At 38.7% G+C, this 15334-nt stretch overlaps 1 protein-coding gene across 1 annotated transcript in view; it reads left to right on the forward strand.

Annotated features, from left to right (window-relative positions):
• The first annotated feature begins 1091 nt into the window (after positions 1-1091).
• Positions 1092-15334, forward strand: part of mob2a (MOB kinase activator 2a) — a 49681-nt gene continuing 35438 nt past the window's right edge. The window contains exon 1 of the mRNA XM_053642284.1: positions 1092-1552. Coding sequence (XP_053498259.1) covers positions 1536-1552 — 17 coding nt within the window. The 5' untranslated portion in view covers positions 1092-1535. The remainder of the gene's footprint in view (positions 1553-15334) is intronic.

Consider the following 15334-nt stretch of genomic DNA (forward strand, 5'->3'; position numbering starts at 1 on the left):
AAAATTGGACAAAAAGTTGGATTTATCATAAAACTTGCCTCTGGTGTTTTCACTGTTTGCAGACCTACCAGACCTATAAAAATATCAAACTTTTTGCTATCTGACATGAGACTAGGCTAGTTTGGTGTCGCTAGCTAAGGGGAGGCACAACTATCAGTGTATGGGTTTAGCTGCTACAGTGCCATGTAAAGTACATTATATTTCCTTATGCTCTGCTCATATCATGTTCATAATTTGGAACTCATATAGACATTTACACACCTTGTTTTCCTGCTCAGCATCAGAGGATGTTAGTGTTCCTGTTTCACCTCTTTATTGGTTAAAATCGACTTATCCATTTTCTGCTCATACTAACTGACTAGGTGAGCTAGCTTTTGGCAGACTTGAGAGCTGTCAGCCAGTAAGACATGAGTATTTCCACATATTTTCCTGTAAACACTTTCTGACTGGTCTTGCCTCTGTTCACTGAAGATACAAAATTTCAACACTGCTGTCTTCTTGTTCATTTGACAATAAAGCCACTTGACTTGCCTATTCTCTCATGATAGTGTACATACTGTATGACACATGACTACAACTGACCGTCCTCATGTTCATTTGTATCATACTGCATATACACCACCATGAGAAATCAGACAAGTCAAGTGGCTTTACTGTCATTTCAACCATATACAGCTGGTACAGTACACAGTGAAACGAAACAACATTCCTCTAGGACCATGTTGCTACATAAAACAACACACTAACCACATGAGACGACACAGAACTAAATAAGACCTACACATTTCTACATGAAGTGCACGTGCAAACGTGTGCATACAACACAGGACAGTACAGTAATTACTAAAACAGGAACAACGGGCACATAAGTGACTTTTTGTTTTGGGTCAGTTTCTACACTTTCAAAAATTCAACATCCCCATCGTGAGTTACACGTTCGGGGTACGGATCTGGTTCCTACACTAATACACTAATTGAGATTCAAGCACGCGAATGAAGAGCTTTCACTACGAGACCCGCGTGCGCATGTGTGGAAATAGTGCGCATGCGCGGTGCAAATCGGGCAGGGGACGCGGATCGGTTAGTGACAGGGTCGGTGTCGTGGTTACTTCCGGATTCCCTGTGAAGCAGAGGGGCTGAAAATGTTACTGCAGCGGCAGAGGCTCGGGAGTTGACGCTAGCATACGGGACAGCAGCACGCAGACACACCGGCACCCGAGCAAACACTTCACACTAGTTTTGTCACTTATGGGTTATCGCAAATCGGCTTTCATTTTCTAGACGTGGCGATTTCGGCGTCTTTCACTTCATAAGTCCATGCAGCCTGATTCTCATCTCATCCGCTTTCTCGGATCTACACTGTCACATCTCTCCCTCGGCTTGATCGTGCTCTGAATTGACATAGAGTGACATCTTGCAAGTGTTGGGACGCAGTGAGGACGAGTGCACACTCAGCCGGTGTGAGGTGTCTTATAAGATAAAGCTCGGCTTAACCGGAGCTCGGCTGGACATCTCCCGCTGGCATCACCAGCAACATGGACTGGCTAATGGGGTGAGTTCAATATTCACTGCTCATCACGTCTCATTGTGTTTCCGACGGCTGGAGATAAGAAGCTAATTACTGGCAACGATACAAGTCAAACAGAGTCGCGTAAACTATATTCTCAGTTAACTCGTGAAAGTTATTCACCTGTCACTGATGACAAACTGCTTATTTATTTATTTATTTATTTATTTATTTATTTAAACAGACAAACAAACAAACTCTGGACTTGCATTTGTTTACCAAGAAGCAATGAACAGCCTGGAGTAGAACATAGAACATGCCGTACTATGTTGACATACTATTTCTGCAGGACATCCGGCTTTAAACACAATAATTATAGAGTGCAGATAGCTGGATATAATGCTTAGAGAAATGCAAAAGCTGTTACTTTTTAGAGTTATTTATTTATTTATTTGTTTATTTGTTTATTTATTTATTTATTTTTACAGCCAAATGTGACACCACTTCTTATGGATTGAATTAGTTGTGAATTCAATAACACCAGGTGTCATTCATAAACGTGTCAGATTATATCCCTTCTCGTTTTGAAAGCTACATGCTGGAACATTTTCTGGCTGTTTACATTAGAATTTTGTCTAGGTGATGGAAGTGTGTCTCATGTTTTAGCATTTTCCATGTCTGAAAAAAATAGAATCTAATATTTAAATCAATGTGTTTACCTGTGTTTCAGTAGGGAATACTAAATAGTGCTGATCAGGATTGGCAAACATTTTCATTCCAAATGGCAAAGCTGAATATTGTTTCACATATCATTTACTGTGGTACATTCACGTATCATAACCTCCTGTATTTTTGCCATATCGTGGACTGAAAAGGATATCCACTCTAACACTATAATTTCAACCTTGCAGTGGGTTTGATTGGTGTGTTTGAGCAGAGAAACACTAAACCGTGCTGCTCAGGAGTAGCAAATATTCTCTGGTCAAAAATATCATGTTATGATATCACAATAAATGATACGTGTTGCAGTGTATAGCTTTGTCGAGGTGACACAAAGAATACACATAATACATTAGTTAAGGTGTGAAATATGAAGTGATTAATGCTTTGACAACCCTGTTGAAGAGACATATAATTGAGTTTCAGATGCCGCAACAGTCTATATTTCCTAACTATTGACTGCCTCAAGCTTGACCCATGTATTATGTATGCCTTTGTTGTGAAGAATCTTTCTTTGTTAGTTAGCTAGCTTGGTTTTGTAATTGAAGTGGAATTATGTTTAAATGCAGCTTGTGTCGGACTGACAGCACAGTGGTGCAGCAGGTAGAGTTGGCAACCTGCAGCTCCAGGGTCCCTGGTTTGAGCCAGAGCTCTGGTTATGGTCTGTCCAGAGTTTCTGTGCACGTTCCTCTCATGGTCCGTTTGGGTTTCATCTGGGTTGTCCGGTTTCCATATTTACTTTTACATTTTATGGCATTTGGCATTATTGCCCTCATCCAGAGCGTCTTACATTTATCTCATTTATACAACTGAGCAATTGAGGGTTGAGGGCCTTGCCTAAGCGCCCAACAGTGGAAGCTTGGCAGTGCTGGGGCTTGAACTCCTGACCTTCTGATCAGTAACCCTCAGCCTTTAACCATAGTCTTTAACTGACTAGGTGGATTGGCTATGCTAAATTGTCCCTGGATGCATGTGGTGCCTTTTGTTGGACTGATGTTCCATTCAGGGTGTATTCCCTCATTGCACCAGTGTTCCTGTAATAGGCTCCTGATAAAACTACCTCAATTATATCATTTTTGAACTAAAAGTCTTTACTCTTTACATTTAAAGCTATTTTTCTTTGAAAGTATGGAAAAGGTACAGTGTATTTAAAAAAAAAAAAAAAAAAAAAGTTAATTTATTAAAAAAACATTTGGGGAAAATTAATAAAGTGTGGTTTTAAAGTAAATATCCTTGTCATTGGGGTGGCACTATCATGGAAATATCCCAATACAGAACATTTACACTGTTTGACCTATATAGTGCCTTTAGTGAACAAAGCACTGAGATCTTAAAAAGCTGTTTACTGGAAATGTTTAATATAATAATGACACGTCTTTCTGTTGACTGATTAAGATGTAACTACAATTGATATAATGGAATGTAAAGTTGTGAAATTGATTAAACGTGTATGAAAGTAAGAGTGTGTTGCTGACTGTCATCTTACTCACAAAATGGCTTAATATTTTGAAATAGCAGAGGTTGCAAAGCTATCAAGACATTTTGCGATCATGTGGCATTGTGTAACTATTTCTGGAAAAATCATACTGTATTATAGGCATGAGACCCTGTGATGTTAGTCTTACTGTACTTCTCAGGCTTCATTTTAATGTTGTGATGCAATTAGTCTCTCTCCTGAGGTGATTGTATCGCTTCACAGCACCGCTATAGAGGTATAGGATGTCAGATCGCTTGATCATCATATAAGAGCCTGGCTATTACTGATGCTTTTGATAATGCACAGGCATGTTGGAGAAAAGTTGGCTGACTTTATTCATATAAAGGTGCATGATCAAATTCCATCTATTTGAACAATCTGTTTAATATCTGTTTAATAGTTTAAAAAAATCTGTTTAATGAAGAGAGAGAAATATTTAGCTGGTTATATAGTTCTTGTGTCAATGGGCTGTTTGTACATGACCTTAGTAGCCCACATAATCCTAATCACAAGAAGGCTGAAGTACACAAATAAGTTAACCAAGTGCATAATCGCAAACAGGTGGAACAAATGATGATTCTCTCTGACTCAATGTTTTAGCCTTTGCCTTATTCAAATGTTATTTTGATATGAACACTGTACATATCTCAGTTGTGTGTGTGTGTGTGTGTGTGGTTTTTTTTAGTGATTTATTTTTTCCATATGATTACATTTTCTTGTATCATCTGCGCAGGATGTGGCCACGATGGCTGTTTTCGTGTCTTTTTTGGTATCACACGTATCAAGTTTCAGAAACATGTTATGCTAGCTGTATGATCTGCTTTGGAGAAGCCTACACAGGGTGTTACATGACTGGGTGGATACATGGATGAAAAAGTGTCTTTTTCTGCTCATCTGTTTCTACCCAGAGGACAGATGTTTAATCCCCTGCTTTGAAACAATGGATGTTCATGTCAAAGTGGGCTAGAGGCTATTACAAATTTATGCTATGTCACTGTAAGACATGAGGATATTTGTCTTCGAGTCGGTGCAGTAATTGCTGCAAGCTCAGCTAAACTAAAAGTCTTGACATGAGAAAGTGTTTTAAGTGTCAGCACCATTGTACTGAACACAGTCATTTTACATTTTATAATCAGAATGTAGTCATGTGGTGCAACCTTATCTGTGTCTTTAAAAAGCCGAATCCAAAAGATTTTGATCCTAAACATTATGCCATGTTAATAATTTGACTCCATCTGAGTCCATGCTTTTTGGATGAGGCGGAATAGCTGTGATTTACTTGGGTTTGTCTGACACTTTGCCAAAATAAAGAAGGGTGGAGAAAGAGCCCTTACACACATTTCCGTATGTGCTCTGATGCCCCATTTGTAGGTTAGGATATTAGGCAGCTATTTCTTACTTTTCACTAATTAAGAAGCAGCACTGAAATCCTGCTGAACTCATCCTCCAAATGAAATGTAAACCCATTGGCAAATTATTATTATCCATCATTAGCAATACTATTTAGGATCAGCGCAGGCCTGCTCTGCCATCTAATCATTTGTTTGTTTTAAAGGGAGCACATTACATACTAAAGCTGCAGGACAATAATATACTTAGACGTTTGCATGCTGACGAAAGTTATGCCACAACATCCAATCGGAAAAGGTCGAATTCTGCTGCAGGGCTTAATTGTGTAATGTATTCCACTGCATGTTTGTTGCACTGTGTAATTTCACATGTACTGGGATGTTTATCAGAAATTCATTAAAAAAAATCTGTCCAGTCTTCTATGCAGGTCTTTCAGAAAAAAAGCTGAGATGTGAAAAGAGGTGCCATTAACCTCTGGTGATAATGGCAAGGTCAGCTATTGTTAAGGATTCTCATGGGTTTATTTAATCATCCAGCTGCCGTAATAGTCATACATCCACATTCTTATGCCAGTACACACTCATCTCCTGTGTGCTGCAGCCTACAGTGCATTTAGTGGTGAAAATTCAAGGTAAATATCTGCTTAAATACCTTGCACTTTTCATCCACAGAAACAACAAGCTAGTGGTTTTGCTCCTGTTTGACTAGTCCTATACCTCATTTGACCACAGAATAAGCATTTAGTGAGAATAAATATATGGTAATCAGTTTGTGAAACTTGCTAATGCAATGTGCTTGAACGAGAGTGCTTGACGCTTCTGCTGCATGTTTAACAGAGCACAGCAGTTCAGCATGTAGACAAAAATAAAAGAGGTGATGTCGAGGCTAGGGGAAGGAAACACTCTTCACTGGGTGGAGGAACGCTATTGTTCTCAAAACCGTACCTTAAGGGCACCATGTCAACTCATTCAATGGCCATGGTATTTGTTAAGGAAAGACTGTGTTCTGTTTAATGAATCAAGATGCTTTTTACTTCAGCCTAACAATACCTAATGTCTTATATGAATAGAATATTGCTGATGGACAGTCGATTACTGATGTATAAGTACTCTGCTTTTTCCCTGAAGGTCTGAAAGCTAATCTGACTCATCGGTTTTGATGGTCTAGAATTACGTCAGGGCACTGCGTCAGTGAGACTGTGTCAAATATAGTGCAGTTTTACTGTGTCAAGTCTAAGCAAGCTTAACAAGCCAGTTAAACAATATTCTTGAGCCTCATAATATACTTGTATGCTCTTATGTACAAGTATTATATTAGGTACAGATTGAGCTTCTTTTTAGGTATTTTGCATAAATAAAGTGGGCTTTATCACTTTAGAAAAACTCTTTGGATTTGTTTGTTTTGTTTTTTTCTGGCCTGGAGTGGGTGGAGGGAACATTTCAGATGGACTGCAGTGTTTAACGTTCTACTGCAGCAGAGGTGTTGTCCTGTCCTTGCACTCTGTACATGTTTTCCTTGGCATTGCTGTTCTCATCCAGAGTTTGCTATTTCGTACAAAACTGCTCAGTAGGGAACTTGCAGTGCCAGCAGATTAAAAAAAAACAAGCAAAACTTGAAAATACTGAGGTCCGTTTTCTTACACGAAGCCTGTATCTCAAGTGGCCTTAATTTTCAGTATATTGTTCGTTCAATGTCATGGTGACAATAACTGACCATCACAACCATCTACTGCTGAAGGAGAACCTGCCAATGTTGCAGAATATAACAGCTGTTTAAGATCCAGTTCAGTTTGCTCTGTAGCTTGACTGCTTAACCACAATGGCCTCTTTAAACTAAGAGCAGCTTGAGTGTAAGAGCAGCAGTATAACTGTCACTCGCAAATGGATAAATTAGGATCTAAAACCCTGTTTTATTGCACTGACGGCCCGTGTGGTCCTATTGTTCTTGAGCGTATAAATTATGAAGCTCTTATTGTCAACAGGCCTCCGTTCAGACACTGCAGCTTGAAGTCACTGTTGGTGTTGAGATTGTTTACTTTTTCTGTTACAGTAATTTGTTCAATTCAGTATTGGGAAAGGTCGTCTGTGCAAAGAGTCTGCCATATTACATATTAGCATCCTCTTTTATTTTTCTACAAGCTGACAAGTCAGTGAATGCAGTGAATCTACTGGTTCAGTATTTGACCTTGGCTTAAAACTCTCTGGTCTACAATACATGTTTGCTGGAAATACTTTGAAGAAACTATTTAAAGATGCTTATTGTCATTGTCTTTGTCTGTAATTTTTCTATTATGTCCACTAGGCTGTGTTATAAAGCTTGTGGGTGGTGAGTAGCGTTGCCACTTCACAGCTCCAAGGTCTCCAGTTTGATCCTGAGCTCAAGTAAGTGTTTCTATGCAGTTTTGAGTGTTCTTCATGTCTGCGTGGGTTTCCCCTGTGCTCTCTGGTTTCCTCCCACCTCTCAAAAATATGCTGGTATGGTAAATTGACCCTGTGAATAAACATGTACGTGCACATTGCCCTGTGTTGGACTGGGAACCGGGTGTATACCCGCCTCGCGCTCAGTGTTTGTGAGCTGTTTGCACTTCAGCTCTGATCAGGATGAAGCAATAATTGAAGATGGATGGATGAACGAATGAATTATAAGCTTGTATTGATTCTGCGTTTATGTCGGACATGGCTCAGCTTGATAATGAGAGAGCTTTGATTTATCATCTGTGTCTGCAAATATACCAAAGCGTTTGCACATTTTTGCGCTGCGGTGTTTGTGCCTGTACATTCAAATCTCAGATTTAACTGTTACAGATCCACTGTTGGACCTTTTGAGTAAGATTACTAATACTGGGTTGTATTCTGACATTATATTTTACTTCACTTCACTTGGGGTAAAATAATCTGGCCAAACAATAAATAAGTGAAAATCTAGCAAATGCAGTCAATATATTGGCTGCTATCAAAGACCTTTTCCCTTCTATGTATTTGGTGTCTGGTTGACTTTAACAGTAGAACACACAATCCTGGTCAGAAAACAGATTTCTTCTGCCTTGTCTTTCATCTTCACAGTATTTACACCATGATTCAGCTTTTACATTTTACATTACATTTATTCATTTAGCAGACACTTTTATCCAAAGCGATTTACAAATGAGAAAATATAAGCAAAGCGATATATCAAGCAGAGAACAATACAAATAGTGCTACCATACAAGATCCATTAATTGAGTTCCAGAAGAAGCAAAGTGTGCAGAGTAGAGGTGTAAGTGCAAATTATTTATTTATTTGTTTATTTATGTTTTTATGGGTTGGTTAGGTGTTCACAGAAGAGGTGGATCTTTAGCTGTTTTTTGAAGATGGTGAGAGATTCTGCGGTCCGGATTGAGGTTGGAAGTTCATTCCACCACTGAGGAACAGTTAGTTAGAATGTTCTTGAAAGGGACCTTGCGCCACGCTGAATAGGTACTACTAAGCGTCGGTCATTAATCGATCGCAGATTGCGTGAGGGAACGTAAACCTTCAGGAGAGAGTTGCGGTAGGAGGGTGCTGTTCCAGACAAGGTCTTGTAGGTGAGCATCAAGGCCTTGAATTTGATGCGGGTGGCTACAGGAAGCCAGTGGAGGGAGATGAAGAGCTTTTCTAAAAATGTCACTGTTCTGTTAGCATGGAAACCTCATGTTGTGAAGTTTGCACACTCTTCTTCTCTCTAAAGGTAGAACAAGGTCCCACTGATCACCATTATGCAAGTAAAAAAGCAGGAATGGAGCAAGGAAGCATATCATTATCTATCCATTTAGAAATCAATATGATTCTGTTCAAGCAAGAGCTTGTCTGCTCTTAAAACTGTAAAAGGCAGCTTTTAAAACATTATAATGCTTTCAGAACCTAGAAAAAAAAATCAGCTCTCATCTACCAACTACAACTTGCAGTTTTGTTATATATGCGCAGTCTATAGCATTCATTTACACTTCTTCAGTAACTGCTGTATTCTGGTTGGAGTCTCAGTTGATCTGGAACTTAACTGCGCACAAAGTGAAAATACATACTGGACTGGATACCAGTCCTTGCATCACACACGCTCACACACTTATTCACATCTAACAGGAATTTTAGTGTATGCAGTCCACCAGCCGGCATGTTTTTTTTTAATGTGGCTGAAAACACGTGCACATGGAAAGAACATGTGAAACTTTGCACAGATAATAACTGGAGCTCTAAACTCTAGACCCTGGAACAGTGAGGCACAAACACCACCCCAGACTACATCTGTGGTTCTCAGATCCAAACCTGAGACCTCAGACAAATTTCATTTTCACTGCTGTAGTCTGAAACTTGCCTTGCTCAGCTTATTAACTGATTATCAAGTCCATTGAGAGCTGATTCAGGAGAACAAATGAGCTGTATGTAAATGAGCTTCAGCACTTGGGTTGAGAACCATTTCCTTTCACTTTAAGTGACATGCAGTTGACCTGAGTATTTGAGGGCTAAGGGCCTCACAGTGGCTTTCTGGCTGTCTGATTGCTAGTTCAGAGTCTTAGGGCACTTTCAGTCTTTTTTTAGTCCGTTTTCCTTGTCTGACTCTGAGCATAATTGATACTTTTGGTTCATTTCCTATTCGATTTAGTTTGCTTTCACACTGCACACAATTAAATTAAACAACATGCAGAAAAAGTTAACTGAGGCGTGTTGGGCTGAAAACTTGCTTCTAAAACTCTTCATTCATTGGTCAGAAGTACAGTGACGGTTTAAGTCACTGACAAACCTTTGCCCAGTGTGCATAGAAGTCACACAAATCACCCGTGCATGGAGAACATGAAGCCAGTTTTAAATAAAAGATTAGATAACTTATTTTTAATAACTAGTTTGCATTTTGTATATTGCATGTTTCTCTTTTTTGTTTGTCAGATTTATTTATTTTGTTGTGCACCGAATTATTTGTTCTCACCTACTAGAATGAACTGCACCAAGAGGGAAAATGCACCAGGGTTCGATTCAAATGGATTAATGCTACATTTGAAAGCACCCATCACCAATGAGCCACAGCGTCATGTTGCCTGGGTGTGCCCCAAAACTAAATTTAGCATTAGATGCACTGCAGTTGGTTCTGCTGTTTAATCTAGGTATGTGTTGTATATCCCATTTCCTCCATGTTTACCTGGCTAGATATAGCTGCATTGGCGGCAGATTCTATCCACCTCCGTCCCCACTCATACTGCTTGCAGCAATGTAGAAAGCCTTTACACGTTGCAGTCCATACGGGAACCTGATCTGTGGAACATGTAAGAGCACATGTTTAGATTAAAGAGTTTAAAGAGTGGATAGTTAATCATCTCCCTGTACGTCTGCTGGATTTCCTGCTGTCAGCGAACTCTGGGGAGCAGCAGAGGCTCTCTGCTGATGTTTCAGGCCAATGGTTCTGCTCTATTTTTTTAAGATGTTAGGTTTAAGGTTAAGTTTAGATTAATGTATGTAATAAGAAATGTTTGACACAAATAATTGGATTTAGAATCCAAGTTTTCCAATGTCTATACTGGGACATTTCATGTGGGCCAGATATATTTATAAGAGGTCATCAGACTTTTGGTTCTGTTTTGGCAGAGAGAACCATGAAACACCTAGAGATTTCCTCTCTGGGGTCCTAGATTGAGTTCAAGTCATGCTCAGAAACCTATTAAGGAAGAGTGTGTCTAAACACTGAGGAGTTATTGATGCTTCAAAGGAGTAATGGAGTTTAGAACGTTGTGTTTGACTCTCACTGTGTAATCACTGGCCGGCAGTAACTGTTGAGAGGTTTAGATGGTGTACTGAAGTGATGTAATGGCATGGTGCAATGGTCAAGACCTGAATAGTGACAAGGACTTCTGGCAGCTTGAGCATTGTGTTAAATTGAGATAAGAAATCAGACTGATTTATGAGCAGTGTTTTGTACTATGTGCTTATTTATAAGCATTTGTATATTATACAGTGTTGTGAAAAAGTATTTTCTTTTTTGATTTCTTTTGTTTTTGGGAATATCTCAGACTAAATTGTTTCAAAAATTAAAACAAAATCTAAGATGAAACAAAGGCAACCTGAGTAAACACAAAATACAGTTTTTAAATGATAATGTTCTTTATTGTAGCAAGTTTATCCAATACCAACTGGGCCTTTGTGAAAATGTATTTGCCCCCGTAGTCACTAATTCCCCAAATCTATGAAACTGCATTCATAATGGGGTTCAGCTGGACTAGACACAACAGGGCCTGATTACTGAAAACACAGTTCAATCAAATCAACACTTAAATAGAATTTTTTCAACAGCATAAAGTTGGTTAAAAGGTCTTACCCGGTAACACACTATGCCAAAATTGAAGGAAATTCCAGAAATGATGAGGAAGAAGGTGATTGAAATACATCAGTCTGGGAAGGGTTACAAAGCTATTTCAAAGGCTCTGGGACTCCAAAGAACCAAAGTGAGAGCCGTTATCTCCAAATAGAAAAACTCGGCACAGTAGTGAACCTTCCCAGAAGTGGCCGACCTTCCAAAATTCCTCCAAGAGCACAACAACTACTCATCCAGGAAGTCACAAAAGAGCCAAGGACAACATCAAAGGACCTACAGGCCTCTCTTGCCTCAATAAAGGTCACTGTTCATGACTCCACTATCAGAAAGACACTGGGCAAAAATTCCATCCATGGAAGTGTGGTGAGGCGAAAAGTACTGGTAACCCAGAAGAACATTAAGGCTCGTCTGAATTTTTCCAAAACACACCACGATGATCTTCAAAACATTTTAGAGACTGTTCTGTGGATTGATGAGTTGAAGGTGGAATTGTTTGGAAGACAGGGGTCCTGTTACATCTGGTGTAAAACCAAACACAGAATTCCACAAAAAGATCATCATACCTACAGTCAAGCATGGTGGTGGAAGTGTGATGGTGTGGGGATGCTTTGCTGCTTCAGGGCCTGGGCAACTTGCAGTAATTGAGGGAAACGTGAATTCTGCCGTCTACCAGGAAATCCTAAAGGAGAATGTCTGGTCTTCAGTCTGTAAGTTGAAACTCAAGCGCAACTGGATTATGCAACAAGACCATGATCCAAAGCATATGAGTAAGTCCTAGTCCTAGAAGTAAGTGAAAGATTAATCTCCAGTTATCGGAAGTGCTTCGTTGCATTAAGTGATGCTAAAGGTGGCAAAACCAGATTTTACATTTAAGGGGCAATTAGTTTTTCACACAGGTGTTGGATAACATTTTTGCTTCAATAAAAAATAAAGAAATAAAAACTGTATTGTGTGTTCACTCAGGTTGCCTTTGTTTTGTATTGTATTTCGTCTGAAGATCTACAGACAAGATGAGATATACACAAAGAAATAAGAAATCAGGCTGGGGGCAAATACTTTTTCACAGCACTGTACATTTGAATATTGACTTTTGGATATTAACTGACTTGAATGCTGACTAATATAATATAATAACTGCAGTCAAAAGACATGATCAAAATGAAGAGTAATGAATGCAGACGTTATACTCATGATCTTGACACCAGCTTCTCTGGACATTGTCATTAGATTGGAAATGCAGGCTGCTTGGCGATCCTCTGGTAAGACTAGATATAACATAGCATTATCATCATACATTCCTGTTGGTTTCCCTTCCTGCACTGATGGCATGTGATCAGAGCTGCATAAAGCCCGCAGTGATTTCCAGAACTACTTTCTTGAACCGAAAGCAAAGTGGTGAAATACGCAGAACTGTTCTCGTTTTAGCAGCAAATGGTGTCAACACATCCGCAGACACACCTGCTGTTGGATGAGACAAATGCTGTGCTTCATGTTTGGGCTACTCTTTTATGATTTTCATGATTATTTGTTTGAATTGCTTGAGAAAGTTCAGTTTGTTTTTTTGTTGCTGTTCTGGCATTTGCAGCTTCATATTCGAGGAGCTACACTGAACCTCAGAACTCCGTCACCTCACTGCAGTATTGATTTTCATTTAATGGCTGAAAGAAAGAGAGCTTTACATCTATAGCCTTTTTTTTTCTCTTCCCTTGTTACTGATGTGTGTACGCTTTGTGTGAGAATTGTTTGAACAAGACATCCTGTAACCAACTTCCTCTAATTCAGAGGAGCAATTCTTTATCACAGTTTCATTATCAGCACTTTCTTTTTGTGTCGGGTAGGGCCACATGATGTTAGACCGTGTTATTATCGGGCCCTTGCGGCCAGACTGTGTAGCAGTTTCTTCCCCCAAGCCATCAGACTCCTCAGTACCCAGAGACTGGACTCTCTCACACACAAACACAATCCCACTCCCCTTGCTATTTTTGCACGTTTCTGTATTTATAAAAATACCGTATTTAATTTCTTGTCACCACTAGACTCTTTAAGTGGCTACTACTGAAATATTTGCTTTGTCCATATTTGGTATAAGCTTATCTACTGAATACAATGTCGCAGCATGTTATGTTTACATTCATTCAGCTTTTTTTTTTTTTTATTGTATTGTTATTCTTTTGCACTAACTGTTATATCTGACACTTCCACACTAGAACTGTGTACTGGTCGACGCTACACAGACCTATTGTCCTGTTTTAGTAGTTACTGTACTGTCTTGTGCTGTTTGCACACATTTTGTAAAAATGTGTAGGTCTTATTTAGTTCTGTGTAGTCTCCTGTAGTCCTGTGTTGTTTTATGTAGCACCAAGGTCCTGGAGGAGCGTTGTTTTGTTTCATTCTGTACTGCATTAGCTGTGTATGGTTGAAATGACAAAGCCACTTGACTTGACCTTTGTGATTGTGATATGACTTGCAATATATTTAAACTGGTAAATCTGTCACAGTTAATGATTTGATATTAAATTAAACATATTTTTCTTATCAAACACCCACAGAAACTTTAACTGGAATCTTCAGGATGCTGGCAGAACACATAAGAAATGTGATTTGGTACAATGCTTATTAATATATTGCAGGAATTTCCAGTTTTGTAGTGCAATAATATTATCTTACGTGGATGATATCATTATTATTATTATTATTATTATTACTATTATTATTACTATTATTATTGTTAACATTGAACTTGGTGCTTTGTTATACATGCACTTTTGGGTTAAATATGCAAGTGGTATGGACTGATCTTGTGTACAGAACTAGATGTACACCTAAAGCCATGGTTTTTGTCATTAGCATCTAATATAATACAGGATTAAGGTGCATATAGTGTTGGGATTGGTGAAATCTTAGACTGAAAAAACAGAGAGCTCTTGGCAGGAAAAAAAAAGCAAAAATCCTTTAAAACAAGGGCAGTGAGGGCAGTGTTATCTCAGCAGTTACGGTTCTGCACTATTGACTGAAATGCTGTGAGTGAGATCCAATGTCTGGCACAGAGTCACTGTTGGGACTTTGAGCACCTGCTCAGCTGTATCCTTGGACTGAATTGTTTCTCATAAAGCTCCTCCAAATGAATAAATGTGAAAGTGAAAAATTTAAAAGTAGGCAAACATAGGATTGAATTAGGAGGTTATCACTAGTCATGTAGTGCACATCTTTGTGTTTTCCCTGCTCAAACAAAATGGTTGAGGTCGGGTGTATTAAAAGAAGGAAAAATGCTTTGAAATCCTTGAATAGTCCAGCTCTGTAGGGGAATTAGACTAGGACTCATTTCAGAAATTCAGTCCTTTTTAAAAACACCCTGATCACTGTACAGATCATGTGTAATAGTATTTTGTTACTTGTTTTATTTATTTTTGTCTTGGTTTGTGAAGTACCATCCTACTGAAAGGTTATAATCTTGTAGGTTTTCTAATTAAAAATTCATTGAATAATGTTTTTTCAAAAGCATAAAAAGCTAAATATATTTTTATGCAACAGTATAAAAAGCACTTGATTTTCAGTCTTGAGTGCTTTGATTTTTTTTTTCTGGTCAGTTGCCTTTAGTATTAAATTTTTTGCCGCACATTTTTCCACTGAAAACAACATTTTTCATCTAGCCAGTAGAAAATTAATTGGTTGAACGCTTAGAGTCTTTGCTTCACTATAGTAATTGGGTGAAGGGTTTGCAGGACAACATGCATCCTGTTCAAGTGCAAATCCTTGCATTATTTATGATGTTCCTGTATGCCATTTTTAGTTTCTTAGGCAATAAAAGGTATTAAGCAGTTTTATTGTTTAAATGCTCAATAGTGTATTTACACATTTATGGGTGCTTTTAAAGCTGATGAAATGGGTGTAAGAGGGGCACGACCATGAAATCTTTGTCTTCATAGCTTTCATATGTACAGTCTAAAAACTGCCTCAGTGTATTA

This window comes from Ictalurus furcatus, chromosome 14 (genome assembly GCF_023375685.1).
Source record: "Ictalurus furcatus strain D&B chromosome 14, Billie_1.0, whole genome shotgun sequence".
Lineage (NCBI taxonomy): Eukaryota > Metazoa > Chordata > Actinopteri > Siluriformes > Ictaluridae > Ictalurus > Ictalurus furcatus.